Below are 23,389 nucleotides of genomic sequence, written 5' to 3' on the forward strand. Positions count from 1 at the left end.
TGGGGTGGGCCAGGGTCATGTGGGGTCTGGGGGTCGTGTGGGATCGTGTGGGGTCTGGGGGTCGTGTGGGGCCTGAGGTGGGGTGGGCCAGGGTCGTGTGGGGTCTGGGGGTCGTGTGGGGTCGTGTGGGGTCTGGGGGTCGTGTGGGGCCTGGGGTGGGGTGGGCCAGGGTCGTGTGGGGCCTGGGGGTCGTGTGGGATCGTGTGGGGTCTGGGGGTCGTGTGGGGTCATGTGGAGTCTCGGGGTCGTGTAGGGCCTGGGGTGGGGTGGGCCAGGGTCGTGTCGGGTCTGGGGGTCGTGTGGGGTCGTGTGGGGTCTGGGGGTCGTGTGGGGCCTGGGGTGGAGTGGGCCAGGGTCGTGTGGGGTCTGGGGGTCGTGTGGGGTCATGTGGGGTCTGGGGGTCGTGTGGGGCCTGGGGTGGGGTGGGCCAGGGTTGTGTTGGGTCTGGGGGTCATGTGGGGTCATTTGGGGTCTCGGGGTTGTGTAGGGCCTGGGGTGGGGTGGGCCAGGGTCGTGTGGGGTCTGGGGGTTGTGTGGGGCTTGGGGTGGGGTGGGCCGGGGTTGTGTGGGGTCTGGGGGTCGTGTGGGGTCTGGGGGTCCTGTGGGGCCTGGGTGGGGTGGGCTGGGATTGTGTGGGGTCTGGGGGTCGTGTGGGGTCGTGTGGGTCTGGAGGTTGTGTGGGGCCTGGGGTGGGGTGGGCCGGGGTTGTGTGGGGTCCTGGCTTGGGGGGCCCTGGGTAGGCCCGTCTTCCGGCCGCACCAGGGGCCACGGGTGCGGCTGTGAAGGATTCGTCTCGTCTGTGCTCAGAGGGAGCGGAGGCGGGAGACTCGGGGCTGGGCGCCGGCCGGGCCCTGGTCTGCACAGCCGCACCAGGGAAGCAGGCCGCGCTCTGGCTTCGCCTTCCAGCCGGGCAGACAGAAGCACGGCCCGAGCTCAGGCCGCGGGGTCCAGGTGGGTGGCGCTGGCCTGGCAGGCCCGCCCGGAGCCGCTGACGGAGCGGCAGTGGACCCTCAGACCGCGCCCGAGCCTCGCCGTCCAGAAAGGAGGCGGCGGGAGATTGGAGGGGACGGGGGCACCAGAGCTCCTTGCCCGGGACCAGGGCTTGGCGGCCAAGCCGACTGCCAGCCCGGGGGTTGGGCGGCACAGAGGCCACACTGCAGTCTCGGAGACCTTTGCCCACTCAGCTCTAGGTTCGTCTGGCAGCCGCCCTCCAGAGGAGCTTCGAGAATGTGAAACAGGTTGGTCCGGCTCTGAGGTCACCCAGTAGCCAGGTCTAAACAAATAAGTTAGTTGTTTTGTTTATTTCTGTTACAAAAGGGATCTGTCCTCCCTTGACTGGTCACCATGAGGCCTTCCTGGTGCCCAGAAAGAGGGTGGACTTGGCACCAGGGCCTCCGGTCAGCGGGCAGGGGCTGCCTCTGAAGCAGGCCGCACACGGCTCCCCGGCTCCCCACCTCTGTCTCCGGCCATCACAGCCTCTTCCAGGAGGGCGTCCACTTCCCCTGACCCAGGTGGTCCCAGGGCCCAGCCCCTAGCCCGAGGGCAAGCCACCGCACCCGGGAGACAGCCGTTGTCCACACGTGGACATTGGTCACCGCGTCCATGTGACACAGGACCCCGTGTGTGGTGGCTGTCCCGCGGCTTCTGTCCCTTCTGCCACCCTGGACCCGTGCTGGGGTCGGGGGGTGGCGGTGGGCGTCCATCCTCGGGGAACCACAAGCCGCAGACACGCTCTGCTTTGGCTCCGTCTGAGAGTGGCCTCTCACTTACGTTTCGTCATTAAAGCCAGGCTCTGGGCTCCGGCTCAAGTGCAGGCCTCCCCATGCTGCTGGCGGGTCGGCAAGCTTGTGCCCGAGGGCGGCGCAGGCAGCGGCAGGACTGGCCGGGTCTGCGCACGGAGGAAGGCCGGGGCTGGGGAGGCGGAGGGAGCGCAGAGCGGGGCTCACGATGACCGCACGGGACGCGGTCACGAGGAGGCCACACCCCGCCCGCCCAGCCGTGGGCCTCCGGGCCAACGCGGCCCGGCCCGCTCCTCCTGAGAGCCTGAAATGAAACCCCAGCTCCTCCTTGAGTGTGCGGGCCACAGCTCCTGGGAAACCCCAAGGGGTCTTTCAAGCAGCCGTGAACACGGGGTCTGGAGGGGGAGGCCCGGAGGCGTAGGGCGCCGCCTTCTCCAGACATTCTATCTGCAAAGAGCCAGCGCCGCCGCCTAACCTCAGTCCACACAGCCCCCCAGACAGCAGCTGAAAAGGCCCCACAGCATGAACGCAATTTCAGGCTTAGGGGGTCTTCTCGAGATGAAGGTTTGATCAGGGGGATCCCCTGGAGGAGCAAATGGCCACAGTCCACAGAGCTGCACAGAGTCAGACACGATTGAAGCAGCAGAGCAAACGCATTCGCGTGACGTGAAGCCAACTTCGGGCTCAGGCTTTTCTCTTTTTCGTTTTGGGAGCAGTGACGGGGGGCAAGAGTGAGCCGTACACACGGAGCTGTGGCCTCCCTGCAGGTCATGGACACGGACACACCGTCTCCCCCAGGAGCACGCCTGTCCCGGCCGAGCGGCCAGCTGTCTGCACTTGGGGCCAGACGCGCTGGCGGAGGTGGATCTATCACCTCTACTGAAAACTCACTTGAAGACGAGGTGTGACATGTTGCCAAATGCACGTATTTTTATTATGACTGAGGAAACGCAATCACAGGTTGCCCACCAAGTTGCTTTATCCGTAAAAACAGTGCCAAGGAGGAAATACAAAACCAGCAGCACAAATTCACAAGTGGCCTGTCCTGGGCTAAGCGGCGGCCACATCGGGCCTCAGGGGGATCCACAGGCCGAGGTTCCAGGACGCTGGGCGCACTGTTCCCTGCAGCTCTCTCCCGGTAGCTCTCTCCCGGCCTCCCAGTGGGAAGGGCGCTTTCCCAAAGCTGAAGCTGTGTGCAGCGCTCCATGGGGTACGTTCGAGCCCAAGGAGGACAGGAGGCCACCTCCGCCCAGCCGTCCACGTGCATCATCAGGGGCGCCCACACCTCCCCAACCCCGCCACGGCCTCTGCGTCCTCTCAGGGTGCTGGGGGCACCCCCACAGCCTGCTTCCTCTTGGCTCCCGGACGACTGATGGGGAGTTGCCTCTCCTGTCTGCAGGCCACACACACCCCCCGGCTTCGGGCAGCAGCGGCTCCCTGACCGCCCTCCCGGCTTCATGAGGATGAGCTGTAGGAGCTGCAAGGGCCCCGTCCACCCAGTCCCGGGTGACCACGAGGCTGGCACCCCTGCCCGCCCCCCGCCCCAAGCGAAGCCTCCCCAGCGCTTGCTCTCCGGGGAAAAAACACAGGCCAGGAGCAGCCAGCAGCTGCCTCCTGCCCTTGGGCCTCACACTGGAATCACGACAGAAGCAGGCGCAGGCATCTGAAAGCGAACGCGTGTTTAGGGACGACACGGAAAGCTTGGTTGGGGGGACACCCAGGGCCGCGGGCCGCGGGCCGCGCGGGGGCCGGGCGGGGGCCCTAGGCCGCGTGGTGGTGGGGACACCCAGGGCCGCGGGCCGCGCGGGGGCCGGGCGGGGGCCCTAGGCCGCGTGGTGGTGGGGACACCCAGGGCCGCGGGCCGCGCGGGGGCCGGGCGGGGGCCCTAGGCCGCATGGTGGTGGTGGTGGTGGTGGTGGTGGTGTTCGTGGTGGTGGTGGTGTTCGTGCCGCTGGACGGCCGGCCCCGCGAAGGCCTCGCCCAGCAGCACAGGCGGCAGCTCCTGCTCCAGCGCCCCGGGCGGGCCCGGCGCGGCCTTCAGCGGCGAGTGGCCCTCCCGCGCCCTCTGCCGGCACCGCCGGTGGCCGTAGGGCGGGGGCGGCGGCTGCGGGAGGGGGTGGGCCTCCAGGGGTGCCTGCGGCAGCGGGGCGGGCGGGTGGAAGCTGAAGGACCGCCCGGGCCTGAGCCCGCTGGGCGCGCCGGGGGGCCGGCCCGAGCCCTGGGGGGACCTCAGGAACGGCCGCTCGGGGCCCTTCGGCCGGGGCGGCAGGTCCAGGGCCCGGGGCAGCGGCTCAGCGGCCGGCAGGGCGAACTCGGCCAGCCCCGGGCAGCGGCGATGGTGGGCGGCGTGCACGTCTGACTCCTGCGAGCGGGACCGGCCCTGCGGGTGCGAGGCCCTGGCGGGGGGCTCCGGCCGGGCCTGCGTCGGGGGGGACCCTGCAGACACAGCAGCCGTGAGGGCCTCCACGGGGCCGGGTCTGTCCCGCTGGACCCGCTGCTGCCAGGACCCGTGACCTGCAGGCCTGGTGCCCGGGGGCCGGGCCCCCGGGACTCACCTGGTCCGAACTTGGATGCATAGTTCTCGATTCCGGCCAGGTCCAAGTAGTGGTTCCTCCGCTCCGTGTTTTCATCCACGCAGTAGGGCCCCCGCTCCGAGCAGGGGTGGGGGTCGGCGTTCGGCCTCCTGAGAGGAGCGGAGGGGTTATAGCTCTGATCTCCGCTGCTCTGACCTTCGAGGTCGAGGACAAGCAGGGCCCACCGGGCCCCAGGACTCTGGTGCCACCCTGTGGCCTCCGCCACCGTCGTCGCCCGGGAGCTGGTGAGGGCTCCATGACCGCTGCTGTTGGGGGGTGGAACCACGGGGCCCGGGACCGAGCGGGCTGAGGGTCCGGAGAACACCCCCCCGCTGCCCGTGAAGCCCTGCGGCCTCTCAGACGACACTGGGCCTGTCCAGCTCCCACCCAGGGGCCGGCCACCCACCCCATGGCAGGGAGCGCCTGGGGCCACCCCAAGGGGACAGCCCTTGAGGCCTGCAGGAAGCAGGGGTGTGGCCAGGGTGCTCCCGTCCAAGGGGAGCAGAGCCGGGGCCCAGGCCCTCACCGGACGTGTGCGGACAGCCTCCTGTCAGCCACCCTGGGGTCCTCACTGAGCTCCGCCTCCGCCCTGCAGCGACTGGCTTCGCGGTCTGAAAGCGGGGGACGTGGCGGGCAGCCTCCACTCACCCACTTCCTCTGCCCGCGTGCTCACCAGCCCCCACGCGTTCACGCGCTCATTCACACCTTCACTCACTCGTGCATCGGTCCAGTTGTTCATTCGTCACTCACGCATTCATCCGCACGTTCAGTCAGTCCCTTATTCATTCGTCACTCCCCACTCACGCCAGTCACTCCTCACTCACTCGTGCACCTTCAGTCTTGCACGCACTCGTTCTCTCCTCACTCGCTCCTGCACACCCAGTCCTTCACGGAACTGTCCCCAGCCCGCGCCTCGCTCTCTGTGTTCAGGATGCCACGGAGCCCTCTGCCATGAAGCGGACGTTGAGCGGAGGTCATAGTTAACACCCCCCGATCCCGCACGGTGAGTGGGCCCTCGGGGGAGCGGCAGCGTGGGGCGGGGAGGCAGGGACCAGGAGCCTGGGCCCTCACCCTGGGCGGCAGGGGGCCCGTCCTTCCTCTTGCTGGAGGGCTCGGGGCTGACGGTCAGCTTCACACGGAGGGTCTTGCTGCTGCCCGAGCAGCGGTGCACCGAGGCGTCGACGACTTCGTAGATGGTGTGCATCAGGCTGGACATGTCCTGGGCGGGGGTGGCGGGCAGACGTCGGGGCACAGGAGGACTGGGGGGCCAGCCCAGGCCGCCCACGCTGCCCACGCCACCTGCCTCCCACTCCTCTGCGCCGCGGAGGCACCAAGAGGCCTGAGCCAGCAGCCCTGCTGGAACCACCACGTCTCTCTGAGCTTTTCAAGTTCAAACTGGGTCTGAGTTCAAAGGGCTTAGCAAGCAAACGATCAGAGCTGCTTTTAACTCAGACACGTTGTCTCAGTCATCCTCCGTGTCTGCTTCCTTCTGAGGGGCCCTTTGCCCTCCTGGTCACAGAAGGCAGCAGAGCGGCGTGCCGGGGGCACCCCTGGGACCCTCACGGCCCTGCTGAGGGGCTGCTGGCCAGGGCAGAGACAGGCGTGTCGGGCTCCACCAGGAACGGCACAGACAGCGGCTGGTCACAGAGGGGACAGACGAGGCTCCAGCCGGCCCTGCTGGTGACCTGGGTCCTGCCCTGCAGTGGCTCCCTCCCCGCAGCCTGACCCGGGAAAGCTTCCTGCCTCTCCTCCCGCCTGGAGGGCCCAGCCGTGTCCCCACCGTGGGACCCGGGCCTCCTCATCTGTCTGCCGCCAACGCCAGACCATCACCTCTCTGGTGGCCTTGCCGCTGTTGTCGAAGCCGTAGAGCGTGAACGTCCACTCCTGGTGATCGTCTTCCTCCACCGAGACGTCGCACTGGACCGCCTGGGGGGCACGGGGTGGGCGGAGGGTCATCTTCACCCACTCGCCGGGCCCCCAACCCTGCCCCGTCCTCCGGGGACCAGTCCCTGCCCCTCCTGGCCGGGCAGGGAGACGTGACGGTCCGTGCATGACCCGGCTTCTGGGTCATTCCCACGGCTCTGGCACTGAAGCCTGGGAAAGTCCCGCGGGTTACGTGGGGCCACAGCGGCTAGCTCTGGCCAGGCGCATGGGGACCCCTCCGCCCAGCAGAGCCTGCCACCCCGGGCACCCACGGGAGGGGGAGCGGGACAAAGACCTACGTCCACATTCAGGCGCCGCTTGCCCAGCCCACGGGCGCCCTCGCGGCTCGCCGCTCTCTCTCCATCGTCCACGCAGAAGAGCTGTCCTGGCCCCTCGCAGGCCTCGGCCTTCTCAGGAGGCAGCATCACTGTGGGGTTGGGGGGTGGGCCTGTCGTCCCGGCCCAGGGGGAGGGGTGGGCAGGCCTAGCGTCCCCAGGGGCAGGTGGTGGGGGTGGGCCCGGTGTCCCCAGGTGCAGGGGGGTGGGTGGGACCCCCCAGAAGGGTCTGAGCTGAGATTCTGGGCACAGGGCATCAGGTGGCCTGGGAGGGAGGCCAGAGCGGCCCTCAGGGTGACCCCGGCCCGGGGCGCACCCCTGCCCTGTCCGCCTGGCTGTGGCAGCTTCAAACCCGGGCTGGCCGGGGTCTGGGGGGTAAGTGGAGGGGTGCACGGTGAGGGTGGTTCAGGGTGTCCGGGGCAGGGGGCATTAGTGAGGGTTGGGGAGTGGGACTCACCCTCGAGGGGACACTGGTTGTCGCGGAAAGGCCCTTCCCTGAGGTCCCCGCCCAGCAGCTCCTGCAGGGAGAAGGGACGGCACAGACCATGAATGCCCACCCGAGCTCGGGGGCGGGCACCGGACCTGCCTCCTGGGCGTCACGCTCCTGCTGCAGGAGCACCAGCCTCTCCACGCTCACTCAGCCTCGGGCTCTGAACGTGACACGCGCCCATCCCTGGGCGTGGCTGGCTCCGTCAGAACCGCCTCCAGGACGAGACACAGGGCCCCGGACGAGACGCAGGGCCCAGGACGGGCCAGTGCTTCTCAGTGCAGCTTGCATCACCCCCAAGGACATGGCCTTCACCGGAGGGCACGGGGCAGCAAGAACAAGTCTCTCTGCCCAGCTTCTGCTGAGCGACGCGGGCACAGACCAGAAGCCGGGCCGTGAACGGGCGAGCTCACTGGCCGGCACATGGCACCTCCCGCCCCAGCTGGACAAGAGCCAGGGAGCGCCCCAGCAAGGCCCAGGAACCGGGTGGCCAGGGCTGCAGGGGGCGCCTCCTTCGCGGGGCTGGGCCAAGGACACAGACAGAAGACACCCCCCGCCCCCACCCCCCACGGCCGATCCTGAGGCCAGTTACAGGACCAACCTTCCAGCCAAGCTGGGAAACCACAGAACTGAGTCCCCGGAGCTGGCAGAGCCAACCCCAGGGTCAGAACAGACGCTGGGCGAGCGGGGCTGGACCCAGGGCGGAGGGGGCCCTGCCCGTCTGTCTCCTGGGCTCCCAGTCGCCCCCAGCATCCTCCTCTCGGAGGCCCTGACCCTAACCGCCGCACCCCCCGGTCACGCCGCTTAGAAGCAGGTGACTTTCAGTTTCCTCGAGAGGCCAGGCGGGCGGTGTGCCCGAGCTCGCTTTAGTAGGAAACCAAACACCGGGTTACGGAGACGCTGCTGCCTCCGCCATGCAGCCCGCCTCCATGGGACGCACCCGCTGGCCCAGCTCGGAGGGCCCTGAGGTCGCCCCGCATACCAACACAAGGGCCCTCCAGCCAAACGGACTCCAGCCTGAGCGCTCTGCCCCGCGGACACCAAGATAAATTCCAATCATAAGACCCTGGCTTTAAGTTGAATTTTTTCCATAACATCAAAGTGAGCTGTGAAGCAGAGGTTCCAGGTGTCTGCGGGGAGCAGGCGCAGTGCCTGGCCAGAGGCAGGTCAGGTGGCCCCAGGGACTGCGTCACAGGGGGAAGCCGGGGCCAGCCGACATCCAGGGGGGCTGTGGGCCCTGCGGTCCTTGCCACGTGCTGCGGGGCCAGAACACAGACGGGTGGGCCCAGGGGCTCAGGCACTGGCAGGAAGTGCCTGGTGAGGACTCCACCCCCCAGCTTGGATGGCCCGCTCTCACCACGTTCCCCTCCAGGGGCCTGGCCAGCCTCCCCGTTGGGCTGGTGGTTGGAGGCTCAGATCCTGCGTGGCTCCTGACGACCCCACCTGGAGTAGAGGCCCCTGTATTCACCTCCTTAAATCACAGAGGCGAGAAAAGCTGCAGGAAGCACCTCCCCGGAATATAAGGATCTGAGACCAGACTGGGCACAGCCTTTCTTTAAAAGAGCCAGTCTCAGTGGGGAAGCATCCAAACCCGCCCCTGGGGACCCGCCGGAGCCCCAGGGCTGGCGGGGAGGCTGGCCCTGAGCACTCGGCCCCCGGGCCATGGGGTGGGGGACCCGAGAATCTCCTCACTGCTCGCCGGGCTCGGCCGAGTGTGCAAAGGAAGAGCAAAACCCACCCGTGGCCTCTACATGTGAGCTTAAGAGAGTCGAAAGTTCAATAATTCCTTCCATCTTTTTGTTTTAAAATAACCTGAGCGCTTACTTTGGGTAGGCGGCGCTGGTTACAGATGAGATGTTAATACGTGCTTTGGGCTGGGGAGGGGTCAGGACAAGGTCTGTGTGAGCCTTGGTGGGACCGAGATGCTCCCAACGCTACGATCACAAACACATCAAGGGCAAAACCAAGCAGTCCCTGATCAGCAACGGACGTGCCCACCTCCCCAGACGGTGCCTGCATTCCCTAACGGGGCTGGGGGTTCAGGACACTCGGAACGTTCCTCCACACACCCGTTCCTCCACACACCCCGACGGGAGGACAGGCCAGTGTGAGATCCGGCGGGTCACCAGCAGTCTCTGAGACGTGGAGCCATCAGACAAGGGGGCGAGGAGGCTTGCGGGAAGCGCAGCCACGCTCGGCCCCGTGACTGGTGACTTGCGTCCCATCCATCCTGGTTACACACAGATGCCCTCTCACCTGCGCTGCTGCAGCTCAACAGAAGGGCCAAGAACTTAGGACGTAGGACACGCAGCTCAGGGCTGCTGGCCAGACGTGCAGCCACCCCGCCGGCGACCTCCTACGTGGCTGGAAAACCCAGGCCTTCCAGCAAGACTGGGGGTGAATAGATGACCTCCCCACACACGCACAGGCTCTGCCCGGGCCCCACCCCTCCTGGGAGGCCACCTGTGCTGGCCTCTGTCCCCAGGCAGAGCCCCCAGCTGCAGACGCTCCCCAGCAGCAAACTCCCATCTCGTGCCCTCCCCCACTCCTCAAGGGAGCCCCAGCCTCCACCTACAAACCCTCCAGCCCCACCTGCCCACCCCCCATCCCGGCCCCGCTTGGACAGTCCTTGGCACCAACCGCCTCCGACTCTGCTGAGGGACATGGCTCTGTCCCCAAGGCACCTGGGGCTCCTCTATCTGCCAGCAGGGGCCTGCGGGTGGCCCAGCCCACCACCCAGCCTGCTCAGACCCAGGCCTGGCCTCCTGCCGACCCCGGGGGCCCCCAGCAGGGGAAGATCGTGCCCCATCCTCCAGCGTCCGAGGGGCCCTCCTTCAGCCTGGTGCTCTGGCTGCCAGGGACGGGCCGAGGCCCTCACACCGGACACTCTCTCCTCCAGGTCGTCCCTCTCCATCACCTCAGGCAGCCTCTGCCTTTGCTGCAGGCTCCTGCTGCCCCGTCCCGGCCCCTTAGGCCGAGGGGGGTCTCAGGGAGCCCACCATCGCCTCCCCGGGCATGACTGCCCTGAACCCCAGATACTAGAGCACATCCACCCCACGAGGCATGGCGCAGCCCTGAACTCTCGGTCCCTCCCAGCAAGTGACTGTGGCCCGGCCAGGTCCCGCTGCAACGCTGGAGGCGGCCCACCTGCCCAGGTGGGGGCGATAGGCACGGAGGTGTCGGGGGAGTTCATGGAAAGGCTCGGACCCCCGCCTCCCCTGAGAAGCCAGGAGGCCCAGCCACACTTTTCCTCTGCCAGGGTCCCCTTCCGCCCACTGGAGCCGGGGACGCTGGGCGGTCCACCCTGCAGGTGGGGCGGGGGGGGGGACACACAGCCTGGTCGAGGGGCAGGACACACGTGCCCATCGGAGGCCACGGGCTGCGGGGTGGTCGGCTGGGTAGGAAGGAGGACGCTCCGGTGGTGCTGCCGACCACCCCCTGAACTCGTCTACTTTTCCAGTGTCCAGATTCACACGTTCCTTCAAGATTCAGTGCCTCTGCGACCTCAGGAAACACTCCCAGGCTTCGAGGGCGGCCAGGTCCCTAGGAAGCCCCACTATTGTTCGGGTAGAGGCCCTCCGGCTCTAGAGTCCCTGAAAGATCCCCGAGGGAGGCGGTGCATCTGTGTGGTGGCGGAGCACGTGGGAAGATGGCTTTTACAAACCCGCTTCACCGTCACCCGGATAAAGAGCCTGCCCAGAAAAAACGCCCAGGGCCCCTGTGTGCAGCGCATCTGCGGCGAGCCTGGGGGGAGCCCTCATATTCCGACCACCCCCTCTCCCAATGCTGCCAGGACTCAAAGTCCCTTCCGACGCTGTTCACAGACCCTGTTCACAGACAGGCTGGTTCCCGCTCTGTCCCTGGGGGCTCAGCGCGCGGATCTGGGGATTTGGGCTTCAAGAGAGGAGCCCCCCCAGGACCCCAGGGCCCGAGGGACAGTGCGTCTGTGTCCCGGGGCCATAACAAGTGGTCCCCAGCCAGGCAGCTCACACCTGAGGCCAGAGTCAGGACTCGTGGCGTGGAGGGGAGCCCCCCAGGCTCCGGGGGCAGGGACCCTTCTTGCCTCTCTGGCTCTGGGGACCCTGGGCTCATGTCTGCGCCCCCAGCCTCTGCTCTGTGGCCGCTCAGCCTCTGGGCGTGCGTCTTCTGTCCGAGGTCGGACCCGCGCCCGCCCCTTTACAAAGACAGGAGGCGACAGTCAGGGCCCCAGGACCACCTCTCATCTCGAGACCCTTCACTCAGTCGCATCTGCAGAGACCCCTTTCCACTAAGGTCACAGTTGCGGGCTCTGAGACAGGGAGCAGCCCCGCAGTCCGGGAGCCGCCAGCCAGCCGAGAGTCTGGACTGGCCACTGACCACCGCCTCCACCTCTTTCCAACAGCACGCGGACCGGGTGTGGTGACTCCCCACGAGGACGGGGTGCAGGGACCGCCCATGCACACGCTCACGGGGCCCCGTCCCCCTCAAATGGGGACAGACAGGAAGTACATCAGCCAGAAACCCAGCGGAAGCCAGGCCCCTCCTCCGGCCCGAGTAGGGAGAGACTGCAGCGCGGGTCACAGTGCAGGTCATGGCGTGGACGCAAGGACAGGCCTCCTGCTCCCAGGGCACGCCTTCCAGACTCGGGGGCCCCAGAGGACAGGCTCAGCTTCCTGTGACGGATCTGAGGACTGGCAGCCGTGACCAGAACCCAGAGGGTCCCCAGCGGAGAGCCCGGCTGCCCGCAACCCCCAGGAACTGCCCCAGCCCCTCCGCTGCCTTCAGAATGGCCCCGTTCCGTTACAAATACAGGTGGTCCACTCAGTGTCTGCAGCCCCCTTATGGCTTGGGAGCTCTGGGTCCTGGAAACACTGGCCCCGAGGAACCTAAGGTCAACGGTGCTTCCAGGGCCTGTGTGGGGCGGATTCCTGAGTCCTGAGGTGAGCTGTCTGCAGAGGGGCAGGAGAGGCCCAGTGTGGATGGCAGTCCAGGCAGAGGGGAGAGAGGGAAGACGGGGGTGGGGGGAAGCTGGGGGACAGGAGGGGCGCGCGCAGGGCGAGGACGGAGCAGGGGGTGAGGGTGTCCTCCAGGCCGAGCGGCTCCCGGTGGAACAGCCTCTTGTCCCAAGTCCCTCAGAAGAGGGTGGCCCCAGTGCTGGGTGGACGCTCGGGGCGTGGTGGACTCTCAGGTTACGGGGGACGCTCGGGCTGCAGAGCCCACACCCCGGGTCACAGATGCTGTCCTGAAGGTGTGTTCACTGAGTGGCCCCACGTGTTCCCTCCTGCTGGTTCCACCCCCAGCCACTGTCTCCCAGGCTCGCAGTGCCCCTCTCTGGCTGTGCCCCTTGCTGCCCTGCGGGCCCTCCACCCTGGCCTGCTCACACCAGCCCTGCCTCCTGAGCGGTTGGCCATGGGGGCCTGCTGATCAGAGACAGAGCCTGGCCTCACCTCCCACCCTGGCAGGCAACACCCTGGACAGGCAGAGTGGGCAGAGGCCAGGACCCCGGGCAGTGCCCACCAGGCTCGTGCTACCAGGTACCAAGGTCACTTCCAGGCAGTGCCTAGGGCTGGACAAGGGGGTGATGTGTCATGCAAGGGTGACCTGGGCCAAGTGAGGGTCCAGGGGAGCCCCTGGGCTCCTGCTCAGGCTGTCAGGACGCTGGACAGGGCAGGACTGGTATGGGATGAGTTGGGGCGGGGGCGGCTGGGCTCCCCAGGCTCTGGAAAGAACTGGGTCGTGCAGGAGAAGGCAAGGACGGGGCACTGGGGGGAGAGTGGGAGGGCAGGGGGGCAGCAGAGGGGAGGGCAGATGGCTGGGGATGAAGGCGCAGGGCCCAGGAGAGGCAGTGGCCTCGGTGGGAGAGATCGAGGGTAGAGGCAGACCTACCCGCACCCCTGACGGAAGGCCTGGTGGGGACACATCACAGACACACTGTCAGGGAGATGGAGGCTGCTCCACAGGCTGCAGGAAAGGCCTGGCGGCTTAACAGCTGGGGTCGCGGCTTCAGCGGCTGAATAGCCTTAGAGGGGACAATGCAGGTTTGAGGCTTAATAATTCTAGCACATGCGCAGTGAGGCCTACGGAGGGGCTCCATCAGAGGGGTTGGCGTGGCCGTGACTGTCAACTCCTGACTTTAAAGTGCAAGTTAAGGCAGACGCAGTGTCGGGGAAGGGGCCTGCAGGGTCCCCACAAAGCTCCAGGACCCGAGGGCATTCTGAGACTTTATGCAGCAGGGCTCCTGGGTGAGCGCCGTTCAACCAGACTTCCTAACAACCAGATTTGGAATTTAGGCCTAGAAACTCAGTTCTCTGGGGATCAAAGGGTCTCCTAAAGTAAACACCTACAGACCTAATGGGCCAGCCTGCTCCGTAACTGAGGTCCTGGGTGAGGACGTCTTACCCACCACAGCTGCTCACGACTTCACTCATTTTGGTCAAAAAAATACAGAATGTATCTGGCGTTAGTAGTAAAGAACCTGCCTGCCAATGCAGGAAACGTAAGAGATGTGAATTTGATCCCTGAGTCAGGAAGATCCCCTGGAAGAGGACATGGCAACCCACTCCAGGATTCCTGCCTGGAGAATCCCATGGACAGAGGAGCCTGATAGGCTACGGTCCACAGGGTTGCAGAGTCAGACACAACTGAGCGACTTAGCAGCAGTATCACACACCCACTTGCCCTGGTCTATGGTCTATGGGGATTTCTTTCTTGGCAACCACACACAAAAAGACCCTGACCCCGGAGAGGTCCCCAGGGACCCACTTGTGAAGCGTGTTGGAGAAGGGCTCCACATGTGTGGCAGGGAGGCCTGAACACACACCACGGTGGCTCAGCCCACAGCCCGCGGCTGTGGACAAGCTACGGGGTGGGGTTACTAAGGTCACCCGCAGGGGTAACTCCAACCTAAGGAGCGTGCTTCCCTGGTGGCTCAGACAGTAAAGCCTCTGCCTGCAATGCGGGAGACCTGAGTTCGATTCCTGGGTCGGGAAGATCCCCTGGAGAAGGAAATGGCAATCCACTCCAGCACTCTTGCCTGGAGAATCCCATGGACGGAGGAGCCTGATAGGCTGCAGTCCATGGGGTCGCAAAGAGTCGGACACGACTGAGCGACTTCGCTGCACCTTTAAGGTGTGTGCAGGGAAAACGTAATAAATGCAGAGCCAGTGAGAAGCTGCACAGCGTGAAAAGAAGTGCCAGCTGCTCAGTCATGTTCAACTCACTGCAACCCCATGGACTGCAGCCCGCCAGGCTCCTCAGTTCATGGGATTCTCCAGGCAAGAATACTGGAGCGGGTTGCCATGCCCTCCTCCAGGGGATCTTCCCGACCCAGGTATCAAACTCAGGTCTCCTGCATTCAGGTGGATTCTTTACCGTCTGAGCTACTAGGGAAACCCTATATGCCCTATATACAAGCACACACACACAGACATGTGCACACACACATACACACATGCATGTTCACGCATGTGTGTACAGACACACGTGTACACATGAATACACACAGGTATATACATGTATGTGAACACACAATATACTCACAAACACAACATATGCACGCACATGTGTGCACAGATGCACATACATATGCATGAACCTATACACACATGCATGTGCACATATGAACATGAGTTTGAGCAAACTCCAGGAGACAGTGAAGGACAGGGGAGCCTGGCATGATACAGTCTACGGGGTCACAAAGAGTCAGACGCGACTGAGCAACTGAACAATGATGTGCACACATACACATTCATGTACACTCACATACACACATGTACAAATGCATATACACACACATATATGTGTGCGAGAACACATACATATATGCATGAGCACAACAGACAGATGCACACATATTTACACATGCACACACACATGTACACACGCACACACATATACATGTGTGAGCACACATACATATATGCATGAACACAATAAACACATGTACACATACACACATATATGCGTGTACACACACGTATATGGTGCATGCACACCCACATATACATGGATGCACACACAATCTCTACCACAGAGAATCGAGACGTGTCCATAACATATACTAAAAAACTTCAGTGATTTCAATTCTCAGCATCCTGGAACTTGGCTTTTCATTTAACACAAAATCATTCTGCAACAAATCTGCAGACTTCATTTTCTCCCAGTCGTGCCCACTACTGGCTCAGTCTTCAGAGCCAACAAAGAGGAGCTTCGCAGAGAAAGGAAGATCCCCGGGATCCACCTCCTGGTGCCTGCCCCTTCCCTCCCCTCTGAGCCCCCAGCCGCCGAGGTCACGGCGCACAGAGTGTTGACAAGACACCCGTGCCCCTGTGCGGGAGCCATCGAGCCCGCCAGCGCACTTGGGCAGAGGAGGTTTCCTGCCGCCGGGTCTGAAATGCAGACTCAGGTTCATCTTCCTCTACCTGAGCTCTTCCTCTGGAAAAACCACTGGACTTTCATTCCCTTCCACCCGTACTAAAGCCTCGTGTTTCCCATTTCAAAAGATCAGTTCCAAAGTAGAGAAGAACCCTACGCGTTTTCAGCTTTGTGTTTTTAGCTGAGAAGGCCCCACATGTTCACACGTGACGCCAGTGTCCCCAGCAGAGGCAAGCGTGCTGGAGACGCAGAAGGCTTACACTTGATTGCAGCCCAGGACCCCGAGGGCTGAGCTGCTCTGAGAAGCATGTGGGCTTCCCTATCTCTGGAAGCGCCCACACCCTCAGGTGGAGACGCCTGCAGGGAGGCGACACCCGCACCCGGCTCTGTGGCTGCATCCAGACCCCTGGGGCCGGAGCGGAGACCGGCGCCCCTTCCCTGGTTTCACAAACAGGAACCAAAACTGACTCAAGAACAATTCATTTGCGATGCCACCCGTGAAAGATAGAGAGAGTCCTGAGCAGACCTGCACTTGCCTCGCTGAAACCTTCCAGCCGCCTTTACCCGTTCCTCCCACCCTCACCCCCACCTCCCACAACCAATTCATTCTCTGCAACGGGGAGCTTGTTTTATAAACGTGTTTACATACTTCTAGTCTTCGTAGGTGAGAGATCACACAGTATTTGCTCTTCTCTGCCTGACTTACTTCACGTAGCACCATGACCTCAAGGTCCATCCATGTTTGGGGCAAGATTTTTTTTCTTTATGCTGAGAAATATTCCACTGCATATACACACCGCATCTTCTTTATCCATTCATCCACCATCAAAGGACACTTAAGTTGCTTCTGTGTCCTGTTGCTCAGTTATTAAGTCGTGTCTAACTCTTTGCAACCCCACGGACTGCAGCACAGCAGGCTTCCCTGTCCTTCACTATCTCCTGGAGTTTGCTCAAACTCATGTCCACTGAGTCAGTGATGCCATCCAACCATCTCATCCTCTGTCGTCCCCTTCTCCTCCTGCCCTCAATCTTTCCCAGCATCAGGGTCTTTCCCAAGCAGTCAGCTCTTTGCGTCGGGTGGCCAAAGTCCTGGAGCTTCAGCCTCAGCCTTGTCGAGGCCACTGTGAACAACGCTGCGGGGAACATGGGCTGCACACCGCCTCCTGGAGTTAGTTCTGCTTTCTCCGGATCTGTACCCAGGAGGGAGCCTGCGGGGTTGCCTGGCACTTCTGTTTGTCATTTCTGAGGCGTCTCCACAGTGTTCTGCATAGCGGCCGCACCGTTTTCGTCCCCACCAACAGCAGAGGGGGCTCCCTTCCCTCCACACCTTCCCCAGTGTTTGTTATCTGTGCTCTTCTGGCGGCAGCAGCCCCGAGGGGAGGTGACGCCTCGCTGCAGTCCTGGTGACTAGGACGTCCAGCGCCTTTTCACGGACCTGCTGGCCTCTTGCATTTACTCTTCGGAAAACATCTGTTACGTAATGACCTCATCTCAGAAGCGGCCCTGGCCCGGGGCAGCCGCGTGGTCTGGGAGCAGCAGACGAGCCCCCAGAGCAGGAGGCCTGCTCTCGCCTCCCACCCTTCTCCGGGTTTCCCCTTGGAACCTCAGCGCAGCTCCGGGGGTCCCTCTGTCCCAGCACCCAGACAACGCCCACGGTTCTTCCCCAGGACAAGCCGCAGGAAGGGCCTGGGCGCCCCTCACGGCAGCCAGGAGGGCAGAGGCACCTCAGTGCCCTCCTAGGGGAGGACACCTGGCGGGAGGGCGGAGCTGACTGCAGGCCCTGCACCGGGTCCGAGCCAGGGCCTCCCTCTGGGCAGCACTGGGCCTGCGGCTGAGGGCACCTGACCTGCCCACCCTGGGAGCGAGGGGGCCGCGGGGTCAGGGGCCATGGGGTCAGGGGCCACAGGGTTCCGGAAGCCACCAATTCAAGGCCGCAACCACCCACCAAGCTCCCAAAAGAACTGGAACTACGCCTCGGGCTGGGGAACATGCCAGAGGACACCCGTGGGTGCCAGGCTCGGTTTTAAAACAGCATTAATCACTTCAGACAAACCAAGGGAAGGAGAAGAAGGGCCCCAGCCCCGTCCTCCAAAGCTAGGAAGACACATGCTGGGAGGCCTCAGCCCCGTGCACTGCGGTCCCCCTGCGGAGCTGTCTCCCCCTGTGACACCCGCCGCCCCGTGACACCCACCTGCCCTGTGACAGCCCACCGCCCCGTGACGCCTGCTGCCCCATGACACCCCACCTGCGTGCTCTTCATGGGCACCTGGGCTCTGGGTCGGACCTGCAGGGCCCTGCCTCGCTCGTGTGCAGAGCCTGGGCCTAGTGTGACTCAGATAAACCACACAGACACCTACTGGGAGGCAGGAGGCACCGTCCCTGGAGGAGCCCTGAGCCCACAGTCCCAAGCCCAGGCAGCCGCAGACGCCAATGCCAGTGGAGGCTGGGCCCCAGATCTTCTCCTGCAAGATACCCTTTCGCCACCCTTCCTCCTCACCAGACTCCGGCTCCCTACAGTCAGGTGTGCGTTCTCACAAGGCCACGGGGAGAGCCGTGACCGGGCAGATGGGTGGCAGGACATCCCTTCCCGCAGCTCCTTCGGCAGCTCCAGCAGGGGTTCCGGACCAGGGCCCTCTGCCCCGGCCCCACCGAGCCCGTCTGTGGTCTGAGACGGATGCCTGACACATCACGCGCTGACCGAGCCAACACTCTGAACCCTGGTGCCAAGGGTCTGCCTTGCTTCCTGACATCCGGACGGACCCCGGCCAATTTCAAGACCAAAACCTCCAGCGTGTTCAGAAGCGAGCGGGGACTGCGGGGCCCTCTGCACCGCTTCATGGATGGTTTCGGGACCCTCCACACCACTTCTGGACAGTTCCGCAAAACACGTGAGACCCGCCGAGCTGGCTGGGGGCGGGCTTGGGCCCGTGAGGTGTCACACAGAGCGTGCAGAGTTGGGCCGCCCATGTGGCCACTTAAATTTATGAACGAAGCCACGTTAGACGTCCGGGTCCCGTCAGCCGTCACAGTTCAGGCTCCAGCCCAGCTAGCAGTGACCAGCGTGGGCAGCGTGGATGCAGACCACGACCAGCTTACCAGGTAAAGAGCAAGCCCTGCAGCAGAAGCCCCCTACGTCGCTCGAGCTCCTTCTGCACGAGGGGTGGGGAGGCGGGTGAGGACACCTGCTGCCTGGACGCGTCCCGAGGTGAGCGGGCAGCGCCGTGGCTTCTCTTACTTCTGGAAGCTGGTGTTTCTGACGCCTCAGCAGTGCACGGGCCTCCCCGAGCCGCCCCCGCCCTGCGGGCCCCTCCTCTCACAGCAGTGTCCCCAGCAGGATGCTCCCGGCACTTCCCCACCCTCCGTCCGAGCACCGGCCCTGGTCTGCACGTGGGGCTTCGCTGGGGCTGCCCCCCAGAGCACACATGGAGGTGGGGAGGTTGAGGCCATGTGTCCGTGGGGCAGGCAGTGAGTCCACGTCTCCCACCCATCCTGGGGGCGCTGCCCCTCCTGCCCTGCCCTCGGGAGGGCTCCACCAGCCTCTGGCCACACCACGGCCGATATGGTCCCCTGGAGCGGCACTGCGGCCAAGGCGGGGGCACCAGCTACGGCCTGGCTGTGTCCACGCCCCAGAGTCCTGGCCGCACCACGGGAGGGTGGCTCAGCACGAGGGAGACGGGCACACACGCTGCCCTGGTGCTGTCCATGGAAGCCTGGGTGGAGTGGGTACTGCATGCATGGGGTCTGGCCCTTCCGGGTGCCCTCAGGCCCTCCCGGGTATTCAGCACCATTGGCCGCAGGCCCGTAGGTGACCCCCAGCCCTGCACCGCCCCTCCGGTCCCAAGGGGATCCCGGTGAGCATGTCGCCAGGACACGCACCTGCAGGCAGCCCCTCCCCGGTTTCTAGGTGAGAAACAGGCAAACTCTAGCCACTCACCCTGGACACGCCCACCCGCAAGCAGCCCCCTCCCAGGGTCCTCAGGCCCCCTCCCTGCCCCCAGCCCCTCCAGGCATTTCTGACAAAGCGGCCTCATGGTTCCGAGGTCCCCAGAGGGGTGGCTCATCAGGTGAGGGTTAGTTGGGACCACCCAGCTCATCCTTAGGTTGAGTGGGGTCCCAGGGGGACATCTGCAACTCTGGAAGCCTAGGTAGGGAGAGGGACACGGACGCTGCCCGACCTCGGGGGGGTTCCCGATTCCCTGATCTGCAGGGTCTGGGCCCCCAGGGCTAGGATTGGTGCTTTCAAACCCTGAGGAGCCCCCAGGGCTGTGTGCACACCTGTGCTGGCCTTGCACATGGCCAGGCCACATCTGGAAGCAGACACCAGGCCCTGGGTGCCCAGGGGGCCCGAGAGGAAACCAAACATGTCTGCTGGGGCTGGCGTGGTGCCCAGACGCCCACACATGCCTGCCAGGACCCCACAGGTCATGCATGTGCTGGAGGGGCAGCAAGGTTCCCCAGAGCCTCCCCGACCCCGCCTTCCCCCGTGACCTCAGCCCCCACCGCCCCACCTGTGGTAACAGCATCACCAAATGGTGCACCGTGACTCCGTGAGGTACCTGCAGATTCGGCCGCCCCTCCCGGGACCCTTGGTGCCATCCCCGCCAATGCCCCACAGCCGCCCCCACCCTCTGGGACACGTGGCCTTGAAGCAACACAGAGCATTTCTCGGATTCACAAGGAGGACCCTTCTAGCTCGTGAGGCAGCTATCCACCTGCCGGGAAACTAACGTTTACCAGACATTCTGGACGTGCACAAGGGGAGCACTGGGAGCCAGCCGGGCTCCCTGACTTGTGGGCAAAGCCAGTCGCATTCCCTTTATCGTGTGTGTGTCGTGGGAGTGGGTGGGTTAGGTGGGGGGATGTGCACTTAATTTGCACAAGGTCACTGGCCACCGTTCTTGTGGCCACACGGCGACCCGCAAGGAAGCACACGGTGGCCTTGAGAGAAGGGGGACGTGTCCCCGCGCCGGCCCCAGCTGGAGGTCCTGGGGGCACAGCACGGTCAGGCAGGGCATCCTCGGAGCCTCCCCCGGGAGGCAGGGACGAAGCTGGGGCTGGAGACGGGACAGAGGGAGAGCCGGCCCCAGCGTCCCCCGACCGACACGCTCCGGGGAGAGCCAGGGTGGGGTGCTCGGGGAGGGGACAGCAGCGTGGCAGCAAGACGCCTGAGCTCCCGGGCCAGGGGTCCATGCTCCAGGTCGGGGGCTCTCAGCCCACGGCCAAACAAGGAAAGGACGGAAGGAGACGGGGAACAATGACCTGTGCTAAACACAAAGGGCCATCCGTTGTTCTGAGGCTCCGCTCTGCCTGCCCCTCAGGGTTAGAAAGCAGACTCAGCCCGTGCGGCTGCCACAACACACCCAGGCCGGTGACTAATGAACAAGAGGACTCATGACACGGTCCTGGAGGCCGGACGTCCGAGACCGAGGCGCCTGGACTCCGAGACCGAGGAGGCCGGGCGTCCGAGACCGAGGAGGCTGGACATCTGAGATCGAGGCACCTGGATGTCGCAGGCCGAGGCCCCAGCCACTTTGGCGTCTGGTGAGGGCCCCTTCCTGGTGCGTAGACGGTGCCCGCTGCCTGTCACCCCACGTGGTAGACGGGACACCGAGCGCTCTGGGGCTCACACAGGCGCTGATCCACAGTGAGGGCTCAGGCCCCGGGCCCTAACCGCCTCCTCAAGGTATCACGTGGGGTGACGCCAACACTCAGACCACAGCAGAGAACAAAACAAGGGAACTACCCGAGCCACACGCCACACCGCTCCTTCAAACGCGTCCCAGCAGCGTGGGGTCCCTGGGCCTCAGAGGCCGGCACGGCGGCCTCCACCACCTCACGGCCACGCAGCGGGAGCGTCGTTTTCGATCTCCATAAATAACACGCACGGGCAACGTGTTGGGACCTGCTGTGTGGTCCACATCCCGAGCTGACGGAGGCTCGTCCACTGTTTCAAGGCCTGAGGTGACCATGCCTGGGAAAAAGCCCCCAGGTGGACGGCCACCAGGAAGAGGAGGCGTAAGCCCAGGACCGCTCTGCGTCACCTGCCGGCATCTCTGACTCCTCACGCGCAGGAGGACCAAGCAGGCAGAAGACAGCACCCCGTCACCAACACTCACCTCCCCAGGCAGACATGATCGGCCCAGAGGAGGGGCGGCCCTACCCTGGCCCCCTGGCCCAGAGGAGCACACAGCCTCCAGCCGCACTGTGACGTGCCCAGCAAATCCTCTAACGGGGTTCCTGCTTTTACAGGTGTGGGATTCAAACCTGACTCCCAGAAAGGAGGAGTTCTGACTCAAGTGGGTCTGATCTTAGGGCATGTCTTGCCCCTCACAAGCATTTACAAACACCTTCCGAGCGTTTCATTTACCAGCTGGCCAGAGAGTGTCCTTCCAAAAAGGGAGCTGTCGTGCCTCTGAGTGGGTGCGCTCTGTCTGCAGTGGACTCCTGGGGCCACTGGGGAGCGAGCAGTGGGCGAGGAGGGGTCTCAGCTGTCTGGCCTGGCCATCTACCCGAACCCACTCCACACTGGTGCCTGGAGCCACCCACCCTGGCAGACGGGTGGGGTCTGGTTCACCCAAGGCCCCTCTGGCGCCCCAGGCCTGGATGGACACCCTCCACGCCCACTCACAGGGGCGCTGTGTACGGAATGGGGGCCTTGATGCTGACAGCAACTTCAGTCTGGGGGGGCCAGCCATGCCCCTGAAGCCTGGCTTTCCCTTGAGCCCAGCAGCCCCCGACACAGCAGATGGGCAGCGTGGTGGCTTTTAACTCGCCACCACGGCTGTGCAGCGCATGGATCCTAAAGAAAGTCAAGCCCCAGCCCCGCGCCCAGCTCCCGCCTGGGATACGCAGGCCTTGCGGCCACAGGCCCCCGTCCGGGAGCGGGAGGGCTCCCTAGGCCCCGCCGCAGTCCGTCTGCCGGCCATCTGCGCCGCCGCCTTCTTTGTCCCCGGACCCCGGGTCCCGGTCAGGGGCTCAGCTTCGGTGCTCGCGGCCCAAGGAGCCAGCCGGGCCCACCACGCCTACCTGCTTGTCCCTGGCGCCGTGCTCCGCGCAGCCCCGCCGCTCTGCCTCCTCTGCGCCTCTGCGGCCGCCCATGTACGCAGACACCACGATACTGTCCCCTGCGGGGCCGCGGGCGGACGCGGCACCGAGGAGAGAAGGAGACGCCCGTGAGCCCGCGGGCGCTGCGCCTGGCGATGCCCGCCGCCCTGCGCGTCCGCCCCTCTCCGCGAGGCCTGGGGCACGGGGCTCAGGCCCGGGGCTGGGACCGGGGTCGGGGGCGCCGCGCCGAGGCCCCTGCCGCCACCCCAGGCCTCGGGGGGCAGCACGCGCGCCGCGCTCCGGGCTCGGTCCCCCGCGCCCCGGCCGCTGCCCCGCGCGCTCACCTTCCGGGCTCTCTCTTCGCTTGAAGGCTGAAGCGGCTGCGGCGCGGCCGGAGGGCGCGGGGAGAGGGAAGGGACAGTGAGTGGCCGGCGCCCGTCCGCCCCCGCCCGCCAGCCCGCCGGCCCGCGCCTCACCGTGCTTGGACTGGATTTTCCCCATGTCGCCTCCCACCCGCCCGCCCGCGCTGCCGGCGCCGCGCCCGGGCGCCGGGCCGGGATCCGCTGCGGGTCCAGGGGGCCGCGGAGACCCGGCGCGCGGGGTCGGGCGGCCGCGGGGCGCGGGGCCGGGCGGGCGGGCGGGCGGGGGCGCGGCGCGGCGGCGGCGGCCCGGCTCCCTCTGAGCGCGCGCGCCCGCGCCCCGGCTTTAACCGCGGCCCCCGCAGCGCCCCCCGCGGCCGCCGCCCGCAGCGCACGGGCCCGGCCTCCTGCCCGCCTCCTGCGGGGGCGCGAGCCAAGCCCTGGGCGCGGGGGTGGCACCGCCCGCGACAGGACCCCCGACAGGACGTCTACAAGGCAGTCGGGGGCTGCGGTGGACGCTGTGGGGACAGCTCCCAGCCCCACCCTCTCACGGCGTGTCCTGGCACCCCCAATTCGA

General features: G+C 65.3%; 1 protein-coding gene across 1 annotated transcript; it reads right to left on the bottom strand.

Moving 5' to 3' along the window:
- Window positions 1-2,644: 2,644 nt before the first annotated feature.
- Window positions 2,645-23,074, bottom strand: NKD2 (NKD inhibitor of WNT signaling pathway 2). The gene is made up of 10 exons (XM_024981562.2): window positions 22,930-23,074; window positions 22,798-22,833; window positions 22,436-22,533; window positions 7,028-7,088; window positions 6,535-6,662; window positions 6,143-6,238; window positions 5,384-5,531; window positions 4,839-4,923; window positions 4,295-4,422; window positions 2,645-4,175 (listed from the first exon to the last, which is right to left on the bottom strand). Exons 1-10 carry the CDS (start codon window positions 22,952-22,954, stop codon window positions 3,625-3,627), a joined length of 1,356 nt encoding a protein of 451 aa, XP_024837330.1. The 5' UTR covers window positions 22,955-23,074; the 3' UTR covers window positions 2,645-3,624.
- Window positions 23,075-23,389: the final 315 nt, after the last annotated feature.

Source organism: Bos taurus, chromosome 20 (genome assembly GCF_002263795.3).
Source record: "Bos taurus isolate L1 Dominette 01449 registration number 42190680 breed Hereford chromosome 20, ARS-UCD2.0, whole genome shotgun sequence".
Classification (NCBI taxonomy): domain Eukaryota; kingdom Metazoa; phylum Chordata; class Mammalia; order Artiodactyla; family Bovidae; genus Bos; species Bos taurus.

Excerpts from the sequence above, each read along its gene's own strand:
- NKD2 (XM_024981562.2), bottom strand. The coding sequence starts at position 22,954 with ATGGGGAAAATCCAGTCCAAGCACG. Across the intron at positions 22,834-22,929 it reads GAAAATCCAGTCCAAGCACG|CCGCTTCAGCCTTCAAGCGA; the intron begins GTGAGGCGCGGG and ends GCCGCGCCGCAG. Across the intron at positions 5,532-6,142 it reads GCGGCAAGGCCACCAGAGAG|GACATGTCCAGCCTGATGCA; the intron begins GTGATGGTCTGG and ends ACCCCCGCCCAG.